At 40.2% G+C, this 17,328-nt stretch overlaps 1 protein-coding gene across 29 annotated transcripts in view; it reads right to left on the bottom strand.

The window, feature by feature from the left end:
- The window catches only part of NRXN1 (neurexin 1), a 2,019,102-nt gene that overhangs the window by 49,080 nt on the left and 1,952,694 nt on the right, over window positions 1-17,328 (bottom strand). The window contains exon 1 of one of the 29 annotated variants that reach the window (XM_069608396.1): window positions 13,923-14,068. The exons of 27 other annotated variants lie outside the window; for them this stretch is intronic. In XM_069608396.1, the coding sequence (XP_069464497.1) occupies window positions 13,923-13,955 (33 nt within the window). In that variant the 5' untranslated portion in view covers window positions 13,956-14,068. Of the gene's footprint in view, window positions 1-13,922; window positions 14,069-17,328 lie in introns of those variants that run through there. One more of the 29 variants, XM_069608395.1, reaches the window with a different exon arrangement.

Here is a 17,328-nt window from a genome sequence, read left to right as displayed (position 1 = left end):
GTTACAGAGGCGCTGTTGCTGAACTATGCAAAGTAAATTTTATCATTACGTTCAGGAATTCCTTCATCATTTACAAACATCCACTCAATTACATTAAAAGCTGCTATTATGTATTGTTTGCACACATGAATTGTTTGTTCTACATGTGATAATTACCTATTTGCACACCTCGATGGATTGTATATACAATGTTCATGCAACATGTGATGTTTGTTGCTTTAATGCAATTTAAACCTGCAGTTATTTTAATGAAAGTGTAGATTTTTGTGTAATTCACATTTGTAATTATGTAATTAACATTTTTGTCCACAGTGAATATGTATAGAATATTAGTTTTTGGTTTCCCAAGTGGGTATTTTGGTGTGTTCCCTGCTCCATGTACTAAGGACGTTATGTGTGGGTACAAAAATATTCGTATATGTACTGAGAAGTGTTACTTTTTGATTGTTTATATTTGTTTATGTTCAGGAGAATATGTGTTTTATTAGATCCCAATCATTCTTTAAGCTTGCCATTAAACACATGAAATAAGAGCAAACTATCAACTGACAAATGTTTGTGCAAATAACACGGAGGAAAACCGTTCCCTTCTAGTTCCCCCACCCTATGGAATAAACTACAAGATTACATCTCACAAGAACCCAAATTCAACACCTCCAAAAAACGATCTAAAGATTGTTGCACAGCCAACTTTCAATCACAAAACTAACACACCACCTGTATTAGCCTTCATAAACCTAACACTACATCTGCATGACTCCACTCCCTCCTTCATCCGGACACCCCTTTTTTTATCTATATAAGCACGTAGATACCCCAGATGCCCCTACATACTTCCCCTCCTTCCACCTTGGTTAACACTTTCCCCATCACCTCTTCCCTCCTTCCATCCATCTGCCTTTTACCACAATAGCATTTAACTGCTATACACTTTCCGACCCCATAGGACGTTTGCCTCTTCCGTAAACTGCACACACTTTCATTGCAAACCTACCCTCCCTTCATAGCTCCTTTCCCTACCAATCCATTCCCAGTCCCCCCCTATCCATGTCTCCTTAGCAATTCTGGAATGTACCCTCTTGCACCTTAAAAGTATTTGCTGAGTAACACTAATTAAATGTTAATAGTCTATGCATGCTTTCAGATCTTGGCTACAACAAGGAGAAATCAGCACCTTCAAGCCCTTGTGCGATCTGGCACCTGTATATAAGACACCAATACTAATAAAAATAAGTTCACTGCTTGACCCAATTTATACCATCTCAGAGGCACCAAAAGTTATTCTTCTGGCCTACGTGAGCTTTCATCTCAAGAGGAATTAAGACATTTCGGCCCAGGATGCACATCTTGTTCCAATGGCCTTAAGCAAAGAGGGCTGCTAGGCATCGAAACTTCGGTCTTGTACTTCTCAACTGTTTGGGAATGTTACTTAACTTATGACCTCAGAGGAGACTTACTGCCAAGATCCCAGATTGAAATTTGATTTAATTTGTAAGCTCTGGAAAATTCCATTGGGTATCAGCTTCTATGTAGAGTTTATTGAAATAGTCTGTACAAGTGGTTAGAATGTGTTCAATGAAGGAGGGGCACACTTGATTGGCTTAATGGTCCGCAGGATCCGTCTCCCACAACCCTGCCATCATTTAGTCTGTTTGCTATGCATAACACTTTGATGGGGACAACACAAAGGTTGTTGTAGGAATATATCAAACTCTGAGTTGAACCCACATAGAAGCATCAACCTTCTCACTGCCAGGTGTATCAGCCAGTTGCTGGCACTGCAGACAGTTGGCTGCCACACAGGCTTTACATAATACACGTGAGAGGGCTGTAGGTTTTCTGACTCCAAACAATACTCCTGATTCCTAAAGTCCACTGGCTATCCCACAAGCTCTGCACAGCCTCACGGCAGATTACTAGGCATCAGCACTCCAGACATTTGGTTGCACTTTTTTATATTTACAACTTGCAATCAATTCCTATATTTAGAAACCTTGGGCATGATGTACAAAAGTGTTTTACAATGGCACAATCCCATTGAAAAATGCTTTGTAAATCAGGCACTCACACACACACACACACACACACAAATTCAACTCTCCCTTCAACTACAAAAAGACACCACACGCCTTTTGGAACTTGATTCAAGTTGATCTCAAATTCTTTGCAGAAACTCTGTGACATGCATTAGGTCATTGAGCCCCTTATGCACTATACCTGCATCAAATATCAGCAGGTTTGCTGTGTTGAACAATGATTGTCAGTGATTTTATTTTCCCAATTTGGAGTGGATTGATATTAGTTCTGAAGTAAATAGGGAACCTAAAAAATGTAGTTAGAATAAAAGCTGTAATATAAATGCAATCTAGAAAATACTCAGTACGTTTAACAAATCAGGTTAAATGATTCAGGAGAACAAAATTACCCACGGCAAATTCTGAAAATATAAACTTTGAGCTACTTTCTACCCATCTGCATTTATGTATGTGTCCTGCTCTATAACTAACTGTCAATCTAATATATCATGGATGTTTGCATTTCTCAAATTCAGTAAAATAATTATTGTAAAAATGAGATAAAAACGAGGTATCTAATTCAGTACAATATATTGGACAGATTAATAGGGCTTATTATAACCCAATACTAAACAATTTAGCAATAAAGCTATTTGTGTTTCTATTAGTTTCCAAATATCCAATCTTTATTACATATATGCATGTATAGCAGGCAGAGCATTTTTCACAAAGGCATTTGACTGTGTCCCAAAGTCTTCTGTTCAACCAAGTCATTTCCACCTTCATGAAAATGAGAATGCAGAGGGGAGGGTGGCATGTGTGAAGCCACCCGATGAAGCTGGCCTTATCTTGCATTATGCAAGAGTGTACCTGTAAATCCTTGATTACCCTGTGCTACTGTATATGTCTGGGAGCCTATTCTTGAATCATGGAACTCTCTCCAAGATAGGAAGTGATTACACATGCATTAATGGTGCTTTGACCAGCTCGGTGGAACTTCAAAATGTATTTCACTTGCAGTACTAGAAGGGAAGGGGGAATGTGTCTTGTATGGACCACAGCTTCCCCTTGCACATGAGCATCCCACGTTTGGCAAAGCTGAGCTCAGGATCTGCTGGTCAATATTTCTCAATGGAAGAAGTCTCTGGTATGTCCAGGCAACTGTTATGTAATGGAGGTTAGTGGCTGTCGTTTGAGAACTTTATTCATTCAACAAGCAGTAACCATGGATCTTCTAATGAGCCAGTAACACCAATGTTTGTAATGTGGTTCTTTTTTGTTGATTCTTCACATTAATTCAGGCTTTTATAGTAACTGCAACAGTACAATATTTCGGGTGTCACTCCAAAGTATCCAGTAAAGCACTCAGGAACATGTTATTAAGCCTTTTACACCAACTGATATATTTGAAACTACCACTATGTAATACAAAGGAAGCATAACAAGTTGTGACAATGCGACACTTATTAGTATGAGACAAGTCACAATTTTTGCTTAATATTATTAACTTTGTTTTAGTATTCCCTACTCATCTGTAGACTGAAGAGTGTACATGGCTATAATAGTGGGTGCCTCAAAACGTTTATGAATTTAAATTAAATACATATTGTGGGAAATATTAAGAGTCATGGACACTGCCTCTATTTAAAGTGAAGAGCCACTGGAATAATGCTTCACTTTATCCGTGTTTCATAAACTAACACGAAAAGGGTATACCCAAGGGATGCAAGTAGTTAAATACTTCCCTGAAACACAGCACTCTAAACTTTCATAGAGTATCACACACACAGGGAACTTGCATGTAAATTGCCCAAGGTCTGGGTTTTAATCAACTATACATGTGACAACAGGAAATGCTGAATGCCATAGTTCTAAATGGAACTCTCTGTATTCAAGAAAAATCACACCTTACCATATTTCAACAATGTACTATACCAATGAAGAGATGTGGGGTCTGCAAAATGTGATGTAGTATTACATCTAATCAGTAATAACATTACCCCCCACAAGTAGCAGAGAGAAAAGTGAAAAAAGCCAAGGATTTTAGTATTCAACTGTAATATTTTAAACTAAAATGTTGGTACATGTTTTGAAATGAAGAATCACAGTGAACAATCTTGAAATTCCAAATGTCGCACCTTTACAAATGCATATAGAAGCCTATGGTGATTATACTATGATTTGAATGTGCAATAATTTAAAATAAGAAATACATTATTATTTACATTTGTAAGAAATCAATGGTTTTTAATGTGAGATTGTGCAATGCTAGTTAGCTATCACGTGAAATCCCTGTTCTAGCCCTGCATGCATGAGCACATGGAGGGATGGTTAAGTGTCCCATGAGAACTGTCTGGGCTGTTTGAAGAGGGTAGGTTTATTTGTCTGTTGTCTTGAAAACACATCAGGTTTACAGAACAAAGGGCCATCTGAACCAGACCTGTGAGATAATGGGATGCCCTGCCATGTGAGCTCAATACAACAGAATATTCTAATACATCTTAAAATTCCACCTTGGCTGAACCCACAATTTCCTGATAGAACTGTTCATGTGAGAACCTAGCATGTTCTCCAAATCCCTATCCTAAAGGAGCTGTAAAGCACCTAGAGTGTCACCTTTGAAATCAGTTTAGGCAGTTGAGCCCACCATATGGCAAGCCTAATTGCAGAACAAACAAAGAAATCTATCATTTGCTCAAAGAAATTATTGGCTGAAGGTATTACAAAGAGCTGATCATATGAGTAATTATGCTGAACATGAAGCTTCATGTCTACAGTTCCAAAAAAGGATATTATTTAGATGTAACATTATTTGGTGCAATAGAAAAACAATGTTGAAGATAAACCCACAACCATATGACCTAGATACAAATGGAATATTACATTACAACTATGACATTCTCCATTATCAAATGATCCAAATGCAAATTGCCTATGTTTTTAAATAATTAATATAATGCTTAATATTAATAATTCCATGATCAATTGTCATATGCATTCCTGTGGCATGCCCCTACATATATCTACGGCTGGGAATCCAGAAATCTGCATTCCAACAATTGGTCCTATTGCCATGGTAAAATATGGAATGCAAATCATTTGAATTCAAAAGTATAAGAGTGGTCAACTCTAGATGTTGTTCACAAGTATGGAAAATATGAACAACCAATGAAGATTAGAGGCGTGTATTCTCTGAGAGTGCATGACTATTAAGCAAGCCAATGGAAAGATTGACTAATCAGAAACTGTGATATCATCATGACAAAGCATGGGAATAATACACCTATGATAAAAAGGGAGATACACAGGGAATAAGGGGCCTCTGGAATCAAAGGCTGCATTGAAGCATAACACCTGCCCCAATGGATGAGTTCTGAACTTGGATAGTATTTGCATCTCAAAGGGCCTACTCCATGAAAGAGCCTGAACCAGATTAACCCGAGGACAAACTGCTTTCCAGAAAAGGATACAAAGGGACCATCAGAGGCAAGCAGACTGGGAATTTCCTGGGAACACTCGAGGGTCACTGCTGGTTCTGGGCCTTAAATAATTATTCAAACTTGAGCATGAAAATTCCCCAAATGTAATTCGATAACGCTCATTGAATAATTCCTTTGCTAAATCCACAGAGTGGGAGTAAACCCGGAAGGTGTTTTTACTAGAGATAACACATTCCAAATAGTATATGGTGATATTTTAGTGTGAAATGCAACTGTACTACCTCACAATATTTAATGAAAAGTGATTTCTGGCTTCTTGTTGAAACGTGGTATTTTTTAGCACACGGAACACAAGGGTGCATACATTATTACTAACAGGATGACAATATGATATTGTAGTTCTTTAGTGAAATTTGTATACTGCTTTCACTTTTCTGAAAGAGCAGTGAGCTTATATTTAAATAAGAAAAGAAATTGCTGTCTCAATACAGTGTGTGCAGTTTAAAACTCATAGTATATTCGTGCAGCTAAAGTGTATTCCTTTGTAAATTATATCTGATCAAATTGTACTCAGAGTTTTTTACAGGTATAGTCAACCACTTAGGCTGTGATTCAAATGGCTACATTCCATGTCCTAGTGGAGAATTGCTTTATCACATGAGACCCGGGCAGCCATATATATTTGAAAAGAGACATTGGGCGATGAAGGGAAATTGGTTGCGTCAGTTCTATTCCTGTAGAAAATGCTGCAGATATAAATGATATTTTCTCCTCTTTCTTGACATTGCACAGTATGGCAAGGACTTTGCACCATTTGACCCGGCATGTGAAGGGGTGTGGGGGTGGTGGTCTCCCTTGTATTAGAAAAGTATGAACATATATCCTGCTCACTCTAAATTGATAGCACTAATTCCCTAACTCAATCTTGCAGAATTAGAAAACACTCATTATTGTCTCCATTTAAATTGCATGCACATCCCTGCAAGTTTCAGCACCATATTCATATGGGGAGTGAAATTGATTTTTATTGAATGATAACTGTACTGGTATCCAAGCAACCTCTCTCCTGAGAATTTGAAATGGTCTAAAACTTTTGATTAATTGAAGGAAAAGAATGTAATGTAAGAAATGCTTGAATAATTTGAACATACTGATTGGTAAACTACAATGTAATTATGGACTTATATTGTTTTTAGAAATTTGATTTCCTATAAGAATTAGACCCAGAATGATAATTAAGTGCTCTGTTTAAATACTGCTTAGGTTCACAACTACTTAATGAGATGTCAGAGTCAGGCTAACTCTACCTATGTAAATAGATTATCAAAGTTCATGGGCCTCATTACAACCCTGGCATTGGACCATGGTGCTATTAGCACCATGGTCCATGCCGGATTCCGCCATGGTGGATGGCGGATTTACCGCCCCATTCCAAGGTTGGCGGGGAGGTAAATCCCCATTCACCATGGCCCCTTCCCCATTCCCATTTTTGGCCCATAGGCCTCAATGGGAATAGGGAAGGCGCTAATTACGGCACCGTAAATTACGGTGCCGTAATTAGCACCAAGGTCCCTTAGCTGGATGGACTGTACGCCTGCAAAAAGCAGGCGTTAAAGTGTGAATCTGGCGTTAAGGGTTTAACGGTGCCGCAGCCTTTTACGGCGCCGTTAACCCCTTAACGCCAGGGTTATAATGAGGCCCCATGTGTCTTATTTTGGTGACTTCCCTGAATGAAGCAATGCTACCACCCTTGCTTTTCATGAATTTAAATACATTTGAGTTACAACTATAAACAAAGCCTGTTTCTTGTTCCGGAATTGTGGAGTGGGAGTTTATACTGTGGGACATTTAATCCGGGATTGCCACTTAGTGAACAGAGTGACATATCTACAATAGCTCAATCATATTAATCATCAAAATGTGAAAATTCACATGAAAGGCCATGCCTGTTGTTTGATATATTTGCGTTTTTTTCAATTCGAATGATCTGTATAGTTATAACATTCGACATAGCAAGGTGGTTAATCTGTCTGCCATCATCTTCTTAACATTCTACAAATAAAATGATGCCAGTACTTAAATAATGTCCTTGAATTTCAGCAGTGCCTAATTAATAAGGGGTGCAAATGCATTAGCCAGTATTGGCGTTAGAAGATGCCACCTGCATGTAATGAAAGATTCACAAATGGCCACTTTTGCCACCACAATGTGTGAAAGCAAGAATTCTCCTTGAAAATGCGTCTCTATTATGGGCTCAGAATGATCTACATAATATGGAGAATGATTAATCGGAACTGGCCACAGGGTACGGTGATATCCACATAAAGGCTAGGAAGACCATATCTAAAGGTTCACTCAGTGGGCCTCATTACGACCCTGGCGGTAAGGGGTTTACGCCAGCGTTAGCTGCGCCGACCCCTTACCGCCAATTACGAGGTCCCTTAGCGCCATGGCGCTTTTAACACCTGCTTTTAGCAGGTGTTAAAATCCATGGCGCTAAGGGACCATGGAGTTAATTACGCCACCGTAATTTACGGTGGCGTAATTAACGCCTTCCCCACTCCCATTATGCCCTATGGGGCAAAAATGGGAATGGGGAAGGGTAAATGGGGATTGGGGACTTACCGCCCCCGCCAACCTCGGAATGGGGCGGTAAGTCCGCCAACCACCATGGCGTAAACGTAGTTTACGCCATGGTGGTAAAGTCACGGCCCAGGCGGTAACTTACCGCCTGGGTCGTAATGAGGCCCAGTAGCTTGTTAGATTTTCCAAATCATTTCAGGTTTAGAGAAGTCCATGCCTAAAGGGTGGAAAATAGCTCCATCTGCATCCATGTTGATCTACACATTCAACCACAGCCCCCACACGGTATCAACATAATAATTATATTATCTGGAGCTGCTTTATATAATGCAGTTGCTTTTATGTGTTGCTGAGAAATGAGGAAAATTGACTTTTGTGAGTGGAACATGCAAATCAATTCCTCTGTAACTGTGTGTGGCTGCAATAAAGGTACACACTTTCTGCTGCATCAAAAAAGTGCACTACTTTTCCATAAGTGCCAATAGCCTAATTATTTCAACTGTAGCTCTGACAATAACCCAGATTCATTGCCTGCACCAATTAGTCTAAAACGACATTGACAGTGAGAACTCACTGTTTATATTGTTGTACTGCTATGCCTTTCAACTTGATAGGATTGACTATTTGATAACAAATGTATACTAACCTGAAACGTTTAAATAGTGTCATTACCTTGCTGAGCCAAAACCCCACACCTAAAATCAATGTATTTTCAAATATTTATCTTAATATTCATTGTGATAGTTAATGCCCTGTTTACCAAGAATGTAGGTTAATACTATATCTGCTTAAATGTTACACTGCATGACTTCTCTTTACAGAATATGTGACCTGCATTCACTGTCAGATGAAGTTGTTGCTAACCCCTGCTTTCCAGCCAGAAAAGGCTGCTAAGTGTTAAACCTTAAGATTTCACACCAATGAGTTCACACCAATGGGTTTATAAGTCAACACATTGGATAACCATGTGTTTATCTGGTATTGAAGTGGAAAGTTCAGCACAATAAAGTAAACCACCGGATACATTGCTAAGACAATATTAACAATCAAAAATGTATTGCTGAATATCTATATTATTAGTATTATTATTTGTATTAGTAGTAAGATGTTTGAGGGACTGGTGGTAGGTGATCTCCAAACCGGGACCAAGGAAAGTGGAAGATTGAATGTGTACCAAACAGGTTTTTGGAGGGGAGTGGGGACATTTGTAAATGGCTTTGTCCTCAGTCTCTTGAAGAAAGAGGTTGCGTAGAGGTTACGGTTGTTATATATTGCCTTTATAGACTATTCCATGGTATTTGATAGCATTTCAAGAAGCAAGCTGTGGACAAAGCTAGAAACATGGGGTTGCCCTGCGCAGTTACTTGAAATCTTCATATCTTTGCCTACTGACATGTCTGTGCAAGTGTGTTTAAATAAGCAGGGAGATCTACATGCCCCGATAGAAACAGAGCAAGGTTTGAAACAAAGTTACCTGTTGGCACCGGTTTTGTTTTTTCTTTTTATTTCAGACATTGAAACTGCATTTGTAAACATGCGTGCCTTCCTTCCAAAAGTAGATAGAATGCCATTAAACTACTTACTACATGCTAATGATATGATATTGATGGATCATATGCCTAGGGGATTACAACGATAATTGGCAAACCTAGTAAATTATATTAGGAAGAATAATCTTACCATTAACATAACAACAACTAAGATTCAAAAATATCGAGTAGGTCATTAAAGACTATACATGAATTTTACCTGGTATGTAAATAAAAAAGGCTTTTGAAAAGGTTGAGCATTTTATATATTTGGGATTTCACTTATTTGAGGCTTAAAATAATACAGAACTCCAGAGGCAAAAGAAAGCAAATATTAATTCCATGGCAGCTCAAACTTCATATATTAACAGGAAATATGGACACTTTTCTTGAATACATGTGATTAAATACTACAACAAACAGGTTGTGCCTGTCTTTACATATTGGGTGGAAATGCTCTTACGTGACCTGGAAAAAAACTGGGTTAAGCTTGAGGATCTATTCTGGAGAAGAGTCCTAAATCTGCCATAGGGAGTGCCATGTGCTGTTAATAAGATATGAACTGGGGCAGACCTCACTGACCTCAATGGTAATTTGGAGGAACCTAAAGCGTCTTCCTAATATTTGTTTAACAGAGGAAGGCCCGATCTCGTGGCTCATAAAACAAGTAATGAGTAATGGTCCCAAAGCCCCCGTGAATGTGTGGGTCTTAAAAATATGGCTTATGTGGAACACTATGATATAAGTTGGGAAATGTTGTTTATGTTCCCAGACAAATCTAAACGAAAACTATGTGAGAGGGATTGGATATACACAATTGAGGAGGTAAGAGGCTACCGTCTATACTCAGGAATTGTAATTGATGTTAGACCTTATGGTACACTGCCATATTATGTCCAAAAATATCATAACCAAATTTGCTGTACAAAATGTTTGCAAATGTGTCTAAATCTCTTCCTGACAAAAGACATTGCAAGAGGCAGAGAGGGGATTGAACACTCCTTAAGGATGTATAGATTTTGTAATGAATAGAGGTCTATTCAGACAATACATAATTTGTTGTTAGAGTGTCATATCTTAACCCATCGCCGTAATTTACATTTTAAGTATTTAATGCAGGATTTTATATTCATTTCTCCATGTCTAATCTGGCAATATATTTTTATTGAAAAAATCAAATGCATGGAGACATGCAGCTTTGCAATTTTTTAAAGAACTTTTTTCCTGAGGCTACCAAAGAAAAAGGATAAAATATCAAGGGACTGTGTGTTAGTTCAATATCACTGAACACATTTGTTATACTATAATTAAATCTTATTTGAGGTGTTTCTTGTATTAATATTGATCAAATAAGATCATAATTGATTGTATTAACTTGTACTATTGTGATGATCATATAACTGTGTCTTTATTATCTTAGTGTTTTAGTACTATGTTTATAATTTTGTAATAATGTTTTTGTATATTTTTGAAAAATTAAAAAGTTCCATGTGCACTATAATACTAATAAACAGTATTAACAAATATAATGATAATAATAATAATAATAATAATAATAATAATAATAATAATAATAATAATAATAATAATAATTGTTGTTATTATTATTATTATTATTATTACAGGTGTTGAATGCAGACCTCGTTTCGGGAAGCAAGGGAGTGCTTTACAAGTCTCAGGGGGAAGTACATAGTGAGGGAAGCAGTGATTTAAAAAAAAGCGGGAGCTAATCAAAGGGAGAAAATGGAGGGTGGGACATTTGGCAGCAAGGGATCGAAAAACAACTGTGTCAGGAAACAGGGGGGTGCAGAGCGCCTTGTCTCAGATTATATGGGGAGTGTGTGTGGACCTAGTCGATAGGGAGGGGCCATTCCTTGAAGAGGAGGGTCTTGAGTTTCTTCTTGACATGTAGAAATGAAGGCCAAGTCTTGTGTTTATGGAGAGAAGGTTCCAGAGTCTTGAACATAGACAAAGAAAGGCTGTCTTCTGGTTCTTTCCTTCCTGCAGTGGTGGGGTTCAGGTCTGAACATGTCTTTCTGGTGGATTGTAGGCTTCCAGAGATGCTATGCCATCAATGAGATAGCTTGGGGGATGAAGGAAGGACAACAACATTGAAGATGATGCAGTAGGTGGTGAAGGGTTTGATTTTTTTTACTGGAGGAAACGTTAGTAACAAACCACTTTAATTGTCCTTGCTATAACCCAAGTGACTTGCAACAGGTAGTCAGGTGTTATGTGAAGGGCTTCAGGTCCACAGCAGAGTTCTGAGTCTGGATGAAAGGGTGTTCAGTGTTATTGGCCAGCAATAGAAATAAGGTCTTGGAGGAGTTGTGCTTCAGGCAAGCACTGGACATCCAGGACTGGATCAATGTAATGCAGGCCTAGAGCCTGTATATCTCTTCAGTGTAGGCTTTCTTGAAGTAGAGCTGCGTTTCGTCTGCATATTTGTGGATGTGGATGTTGTGTGGATCCAGGAGGGTTCCGAACAGTTCCATGTATAGGTTGATGATCAATCCTTGCTGAATTCCATAACTCTACCCACTCAAATAATGTCAATGAAAACACCATGATTTAGGGGTATCACAAAAAATAATATATAGGGAGGGGACATCACGATATGGTATGTAAACCTAGGGAGTCACAAACATCCTTAAACTCTTTCATTCACTCATTTTAAAAGCTGTTTACCTAAATGTGAAAAGAGGATTTATGAGAATAGCTGTTTCACCTTTTGGGAGTGATGCTGAACACCCAAGCTGTACTCTGTGGATGGTAGATGTGTGGACTTGAATTGGAGAAAAACACAAAAATTCTATCGCCATAAATAAACAGATTTGGTAGAAGTGGACTGTCATAAAAACTATAACCATTTATTGGTATATAAATACGACAGAATCATACAATTATAGGCATCATTTGGAGAATTAAATTAGCCAAACACATGCTCTTTTTAAGACGCTACAATAAAAAATCATTTGCGTAAATGCATGTCTTGAGAGGAAATTTTTGTTGGTGCCTTGTGCTGTGACGGACACAGAGGTGTTGTAATAACGCCCCAGAAAAGAGAATGCATACCCCTTCTTGAAGCTACAGTAAATAGGGCTCTAGGGCACAACGTACAGGAATGTCTTAATTCTTCTACTTCAATGCACTGTAAAGGGACTGCAAGAAAAAATGAAGGCAGTTTAAAAAAACATTAAAAATAAATAAATAAATACACTGCTCATAAGTAAAAGGTCTGCACATGCCATTCCCTGAACATACCAACAAACTGCATCATTATTGTTATTCCCGAAAATGTGCACTTGCCCCTGCCCCGTATGTCAATGACCATTTCCATTTTTTTATATTTTGTTTTTACAGTTAGTGTTTTATTTTTCCTTATTTTTATTGCAGTGGCAGCTAAGAACAACTATCCCTGTGTCTATGTCTAGTGGCCCTGTGTAGATCCGACAGAATTGTAGCACTTCCGATTCAAGGGACTGAAGCCCTCACTCCCTGGTGGCTTGTAAAATATGAACTGGGCAGCTGAATACTATTGTACAAAGGGCAACGTGTTGTTATTACATACTGGTAGTGCTAAATAACCACGAACCATATTATTATGAAATGATGCCTTGTGATTGGTTAATATTAAGCAGTTCTTGAAATACCATGAACAATTGAGAGAAAACAGCCATATAAACACGTATGATGTTATGTTCAATAAAATTACGTTTTGTTATAGATATTTAACAATGTGCAGTATTATAAAATATATACGTGTTTTAATATTTACATTGCATTACATTTCATAATTAAAACAAGTCGAGGCATTCATTGTTAATTGTGTTCGTTCTTCGATAGCATGCACGAACATGCGAACACAAGTATGTTGTGAGAGCGATGAGTGGAGAAAACGTTGTGCACTCTGCACCTTGCAGGCAACGGGTGTTTGCACGTTTATACCCTCAGCATAATTACATCAAGTTGATCATTTAAGAGACGTCGCCAGTACAAAAGACAGACGTGATCGTGCCTCGTGCAACGTCTTTATTTTAAACCGAAATGGAACATGCAAGGAAACGCCCGTTACTTGAACCGAAGACGAAACGCAAGCGGAAGCTCATGCCAGCACGGAACACACAATGAAACGCTTTTCTATCCATACGCAACCTCACACCGTGCAGAAATCTGGCTCCAACATGAATCGCATGCATTCTTCGAGGAAACGGATTACAAAGAAAAGGCACGAGTCGGTACTCGGCGCAATCGCCCTTTCCTTTTGCTGTTACGATAATGCTATCTTAAAGCCTGCATGCTGCAGTGCTCAGCCTGTGCCCTGCGACGGCTGTGAGAGAAGAAGCAGCAGCTACCTGGGACGTTTCACAGTGCCATCTCATATCCATGTCTGCCTGGCTACCCTGCGTGCTTAGAGATTTTTTCTTAATTCTTAATGGAAATCCTAGGAAATTTTGTCCATCCTCTGAAATCAATACTGGTGACAGGAGAGCTCCCTGGCTCAGTGGGAGATCAGGATGATAAATTGCCTGCGCATCAGGCTGGCCTATCAGTGCCCTGCACACAGACGGGGGCGCGAATAAACCGAGCGGGCGCCATCCGTCACGTGTCGCGGGGCAGCCAATGGCCGAGGCGCTGCTGCAGGAAACGATGCTGCAGTTTGTTCTGCGGATGAGAAATACTGTTCATCGCCATAAGGTCTTCGGGAAGAAGAAAAAAAATATATAGCGACACGGGAAACTCACCCGCTTTCATTGCTGCTATTAATTTTAGAGGAAAATAAGGAGCCTTCCAGCGTGAATCGCCTCCATGCATAATTAGATTTGTAAGGCACTGATTATGCGGCTGTGTTTTTTCAAGCAAAGTGGGCACAATTAAACTCCGGCGCTTTCCTGTGCGCCGATTTTTCCCGGAGATACGGCGTTTAGATGTTTTGCGCTGCAGAGTGTGGAGGGCTGGGGCTGCCTATTATTAAATTAGCAATTGCACGTTGTGCAATTAGCATGTGGTTCTTTCTATGGAAATGCCTTTTCGCCCCCATAATTGCAATGAGAGCGTTATTCCCATGTTAATTAATGGCATTTTTCGCATGTCATGCATCTAATGAGCTTTTTATGGTACAATCTTCTGAAGGCAATTATGCAACATTAGTGTTTTGTCGTTATTTTGTTTTCCCAATTAGGAATTTAAAATGTATTTGTTTGAAACACACACATAATGCATATTCATGATGCGGTGGAGACTGTTCAACACTATGACATATCAAACCCATGAGTACTGCACGATATGAACGCACACGTATTCGTTTCTCCACCGTTTTTCTGAGAATGTAGATTTTGGGCCTCATTTTCAAAGCGTCTTTCAATGGGATGTTACCATTGAAAAACTATTTTTTCACATGGAGGCCTATGCATGCAATGGTGTGCCATCGAAATTCACAACAGGGGTGCCACATGGAGCATGTTGCGCGGCTCCTCATGATGGCACTGCACACACTCACACCCGGGGCACTGCAATGAAGAGCCCACGTGAAACCAGCTGACTAAGGAAGTAAATAATTGTCCCATTTGAACAACATCCCCCCCACGCCCGTGTGTACTGTGCATGACAGAACATGAACTTACGAGGCCTAATTTACAAAGCGTTTTTCAATGGAAATGCACCATTGTAAAAACGCTTTTGTAAATCAGGCCCACAATGTTTTTTCTTGACATGCTTTTTTACTATGCAATACAATAGTCTGATTCGGTATTTCCAATCCTCTTCTCTACCCGGGAAATGCCAGGCTCATTAATTCCAGGAGGCTAGCTCAGGAGCCGGCTTACACGACAGGAGGATAGCAGCTCAGGACCCGGCTTAAGTGCCAGGAGGATAGGAGCTCAGGAGCCCGCTTAAGCACAAGGAGCATAGCGGCTCATGAGCCAGCTTAAGCGCCAGGAGAATAGCAGCTCAGGAGCTGGCTTAAGTGCCAGGAGCATAGCAGCTCAGGAGCCGGCTTAAGCGCCAGGAGGATAGGAGCCCAGGAGCCGTTTTAAGCGCCAGGAGGATAGCAGCTCAGGAGCTGGCTTAAGCACCAGGAAGGTAGGAGCTCAGGAGCGGTCTTAAGTGCCAGGAGGATAGCAGCTCATGAGCCTGCTCAAGTGCCAGGAGGATAGCATCTCAGGAGCCGGCTTAAGCGCCAGGAGGAAAGTAGCTCAGGAGGTGGCTTAAGTGCCAGGAGGATAGCAGCTCAGGAGCAGGCTCAAGCACCAGGAGGATAGCAGCTCAGGAGCCGGCTCAAGCACCAGGAGGATAGCAGCTCATGAGCCGGCTCAAGTGCCAGGAGGATAGCAGCTCAGGAGCCGGCATAAGCGCCAGGAGGATAGTAGCTCAGGAGCCGGCATAAGTGCCAGGAGGATAGCAGCTCATGAGCCGGCTCAAGTGCCAGGAGGATAGCAGCTCAGGAGCCGGCATAAGCGCCAGGAGGATAGTAGCCCAGGAGCCGGCTTGAGCGCCAGGAGGAAAGCAGCTCAGGAGGTGGCTCAAGCACCAGGAGCATTGCAGCTCAGGAGCTGGCTTAAGCGGCAGGAGGATAGCTCATGGCTATGCATTAGTCTTGGAAGTAAGACAACGCAGAGCCACACAGGTTCGAATCAAGATCCACACTTAGAGGCTGGTGTGCAGTATTAGGCCGTCCGAGCATTGAGATTGGCTAAGAGGATGTAAATTATCATCTCTGTGTGCTCCGAGAACCATATTGATACAAGCAGTATAAAAGAATCACACCCGTATATGGCTGGTGCTTTGTTTGGGTGGGGCACCTGGAGATTGTACATTTTGGCATTAGTCAACATGGCCCCTATTTGCTTGTAACCTAGTAGTCCTGAGAGAACAAACGTTAAAGGCGAATGATGTTAAAGGCACATAAGATTCAGCCTCCTCTTTGATGCTAAGTCTGTGGACTCTTTTTCTTCCCAAGCAGAGTTATAAGCAGTGAGCTGCCTGCCCCACATACCAAATGAGTTCTCCTGCACTAGGCTCGCAGGATAGTGTCCTTCATGTTTGATACAAGACAGGCGATTCAGATTGTGGGCCTGATTTATAAAAGCACTTTTGAATGGTAAAACCCCATTGAAAAATGCTTTGTAAATCAGGCCCTTTCAGCGAGAAATGATGCAGATTCATGCCCTGATGACGGGCTCGGTTCAAAATGCATTGGCTCATTTGGTGTAATATGACTGTGCTTTCCTCGCTATGTATTTCTATTAAATATTTAAATCATCACTGAAATGATACACTTGTGAATATACACTTAGAAAATTGGTGTTTGTGACCTATTGGTGAGCACAGAGAACCTGGGGAGGCTCTCTAGGCACTTCTTTATACAAAGGCAATAACCTGCCAGTATTTCCCACACCCGAGTACACGCATTTAGGGCCCGGTGTGTGGTTTTAAGGAGCACAGTTTTCCCACTGTATTGCCCAGCATCAATATATATATAGCAGCAACCTGGTTGGGCAGCAATACGGCCATGCACAATTTTTTGAGCACCGTAATATATACAGTATACATAGGGTCAGTTAAAACCATCACTATTCTTTACAAAGCGTCCAGGAGGTGGGCTTGAATGGCATGCTAATTCAACATATGCCCTTTTAGCTCATAGACCAACAAAAGGTGCTATGCGGCGACCTTGATTTGTAGGGTACTGTTGGTCCAGATTGCAAACTCACAGCTTAAGGTAACCTGATTTCTAACCCTTTTTTGATGCTGCATTTCTTC

This window comes from Ambystoma mexicanum, chromosome 4q (assembly GCF_040938575.1).
Source record: "Ambystoma mexicanum isolate Mex_15411 chromosome 4q, UKY_AmexF1_1, whole genome shotgun sequence".
NCBI classification, from domain to species: Eukaryota; Metazoa; Chordata; class Amphibia; order Caudata; family Ambystomatidae; genus Ambystoma; species Ambystoma mexicanum.
This window is presented reverse-complemented; position numbering and strand designations above follow the sequence as displayed.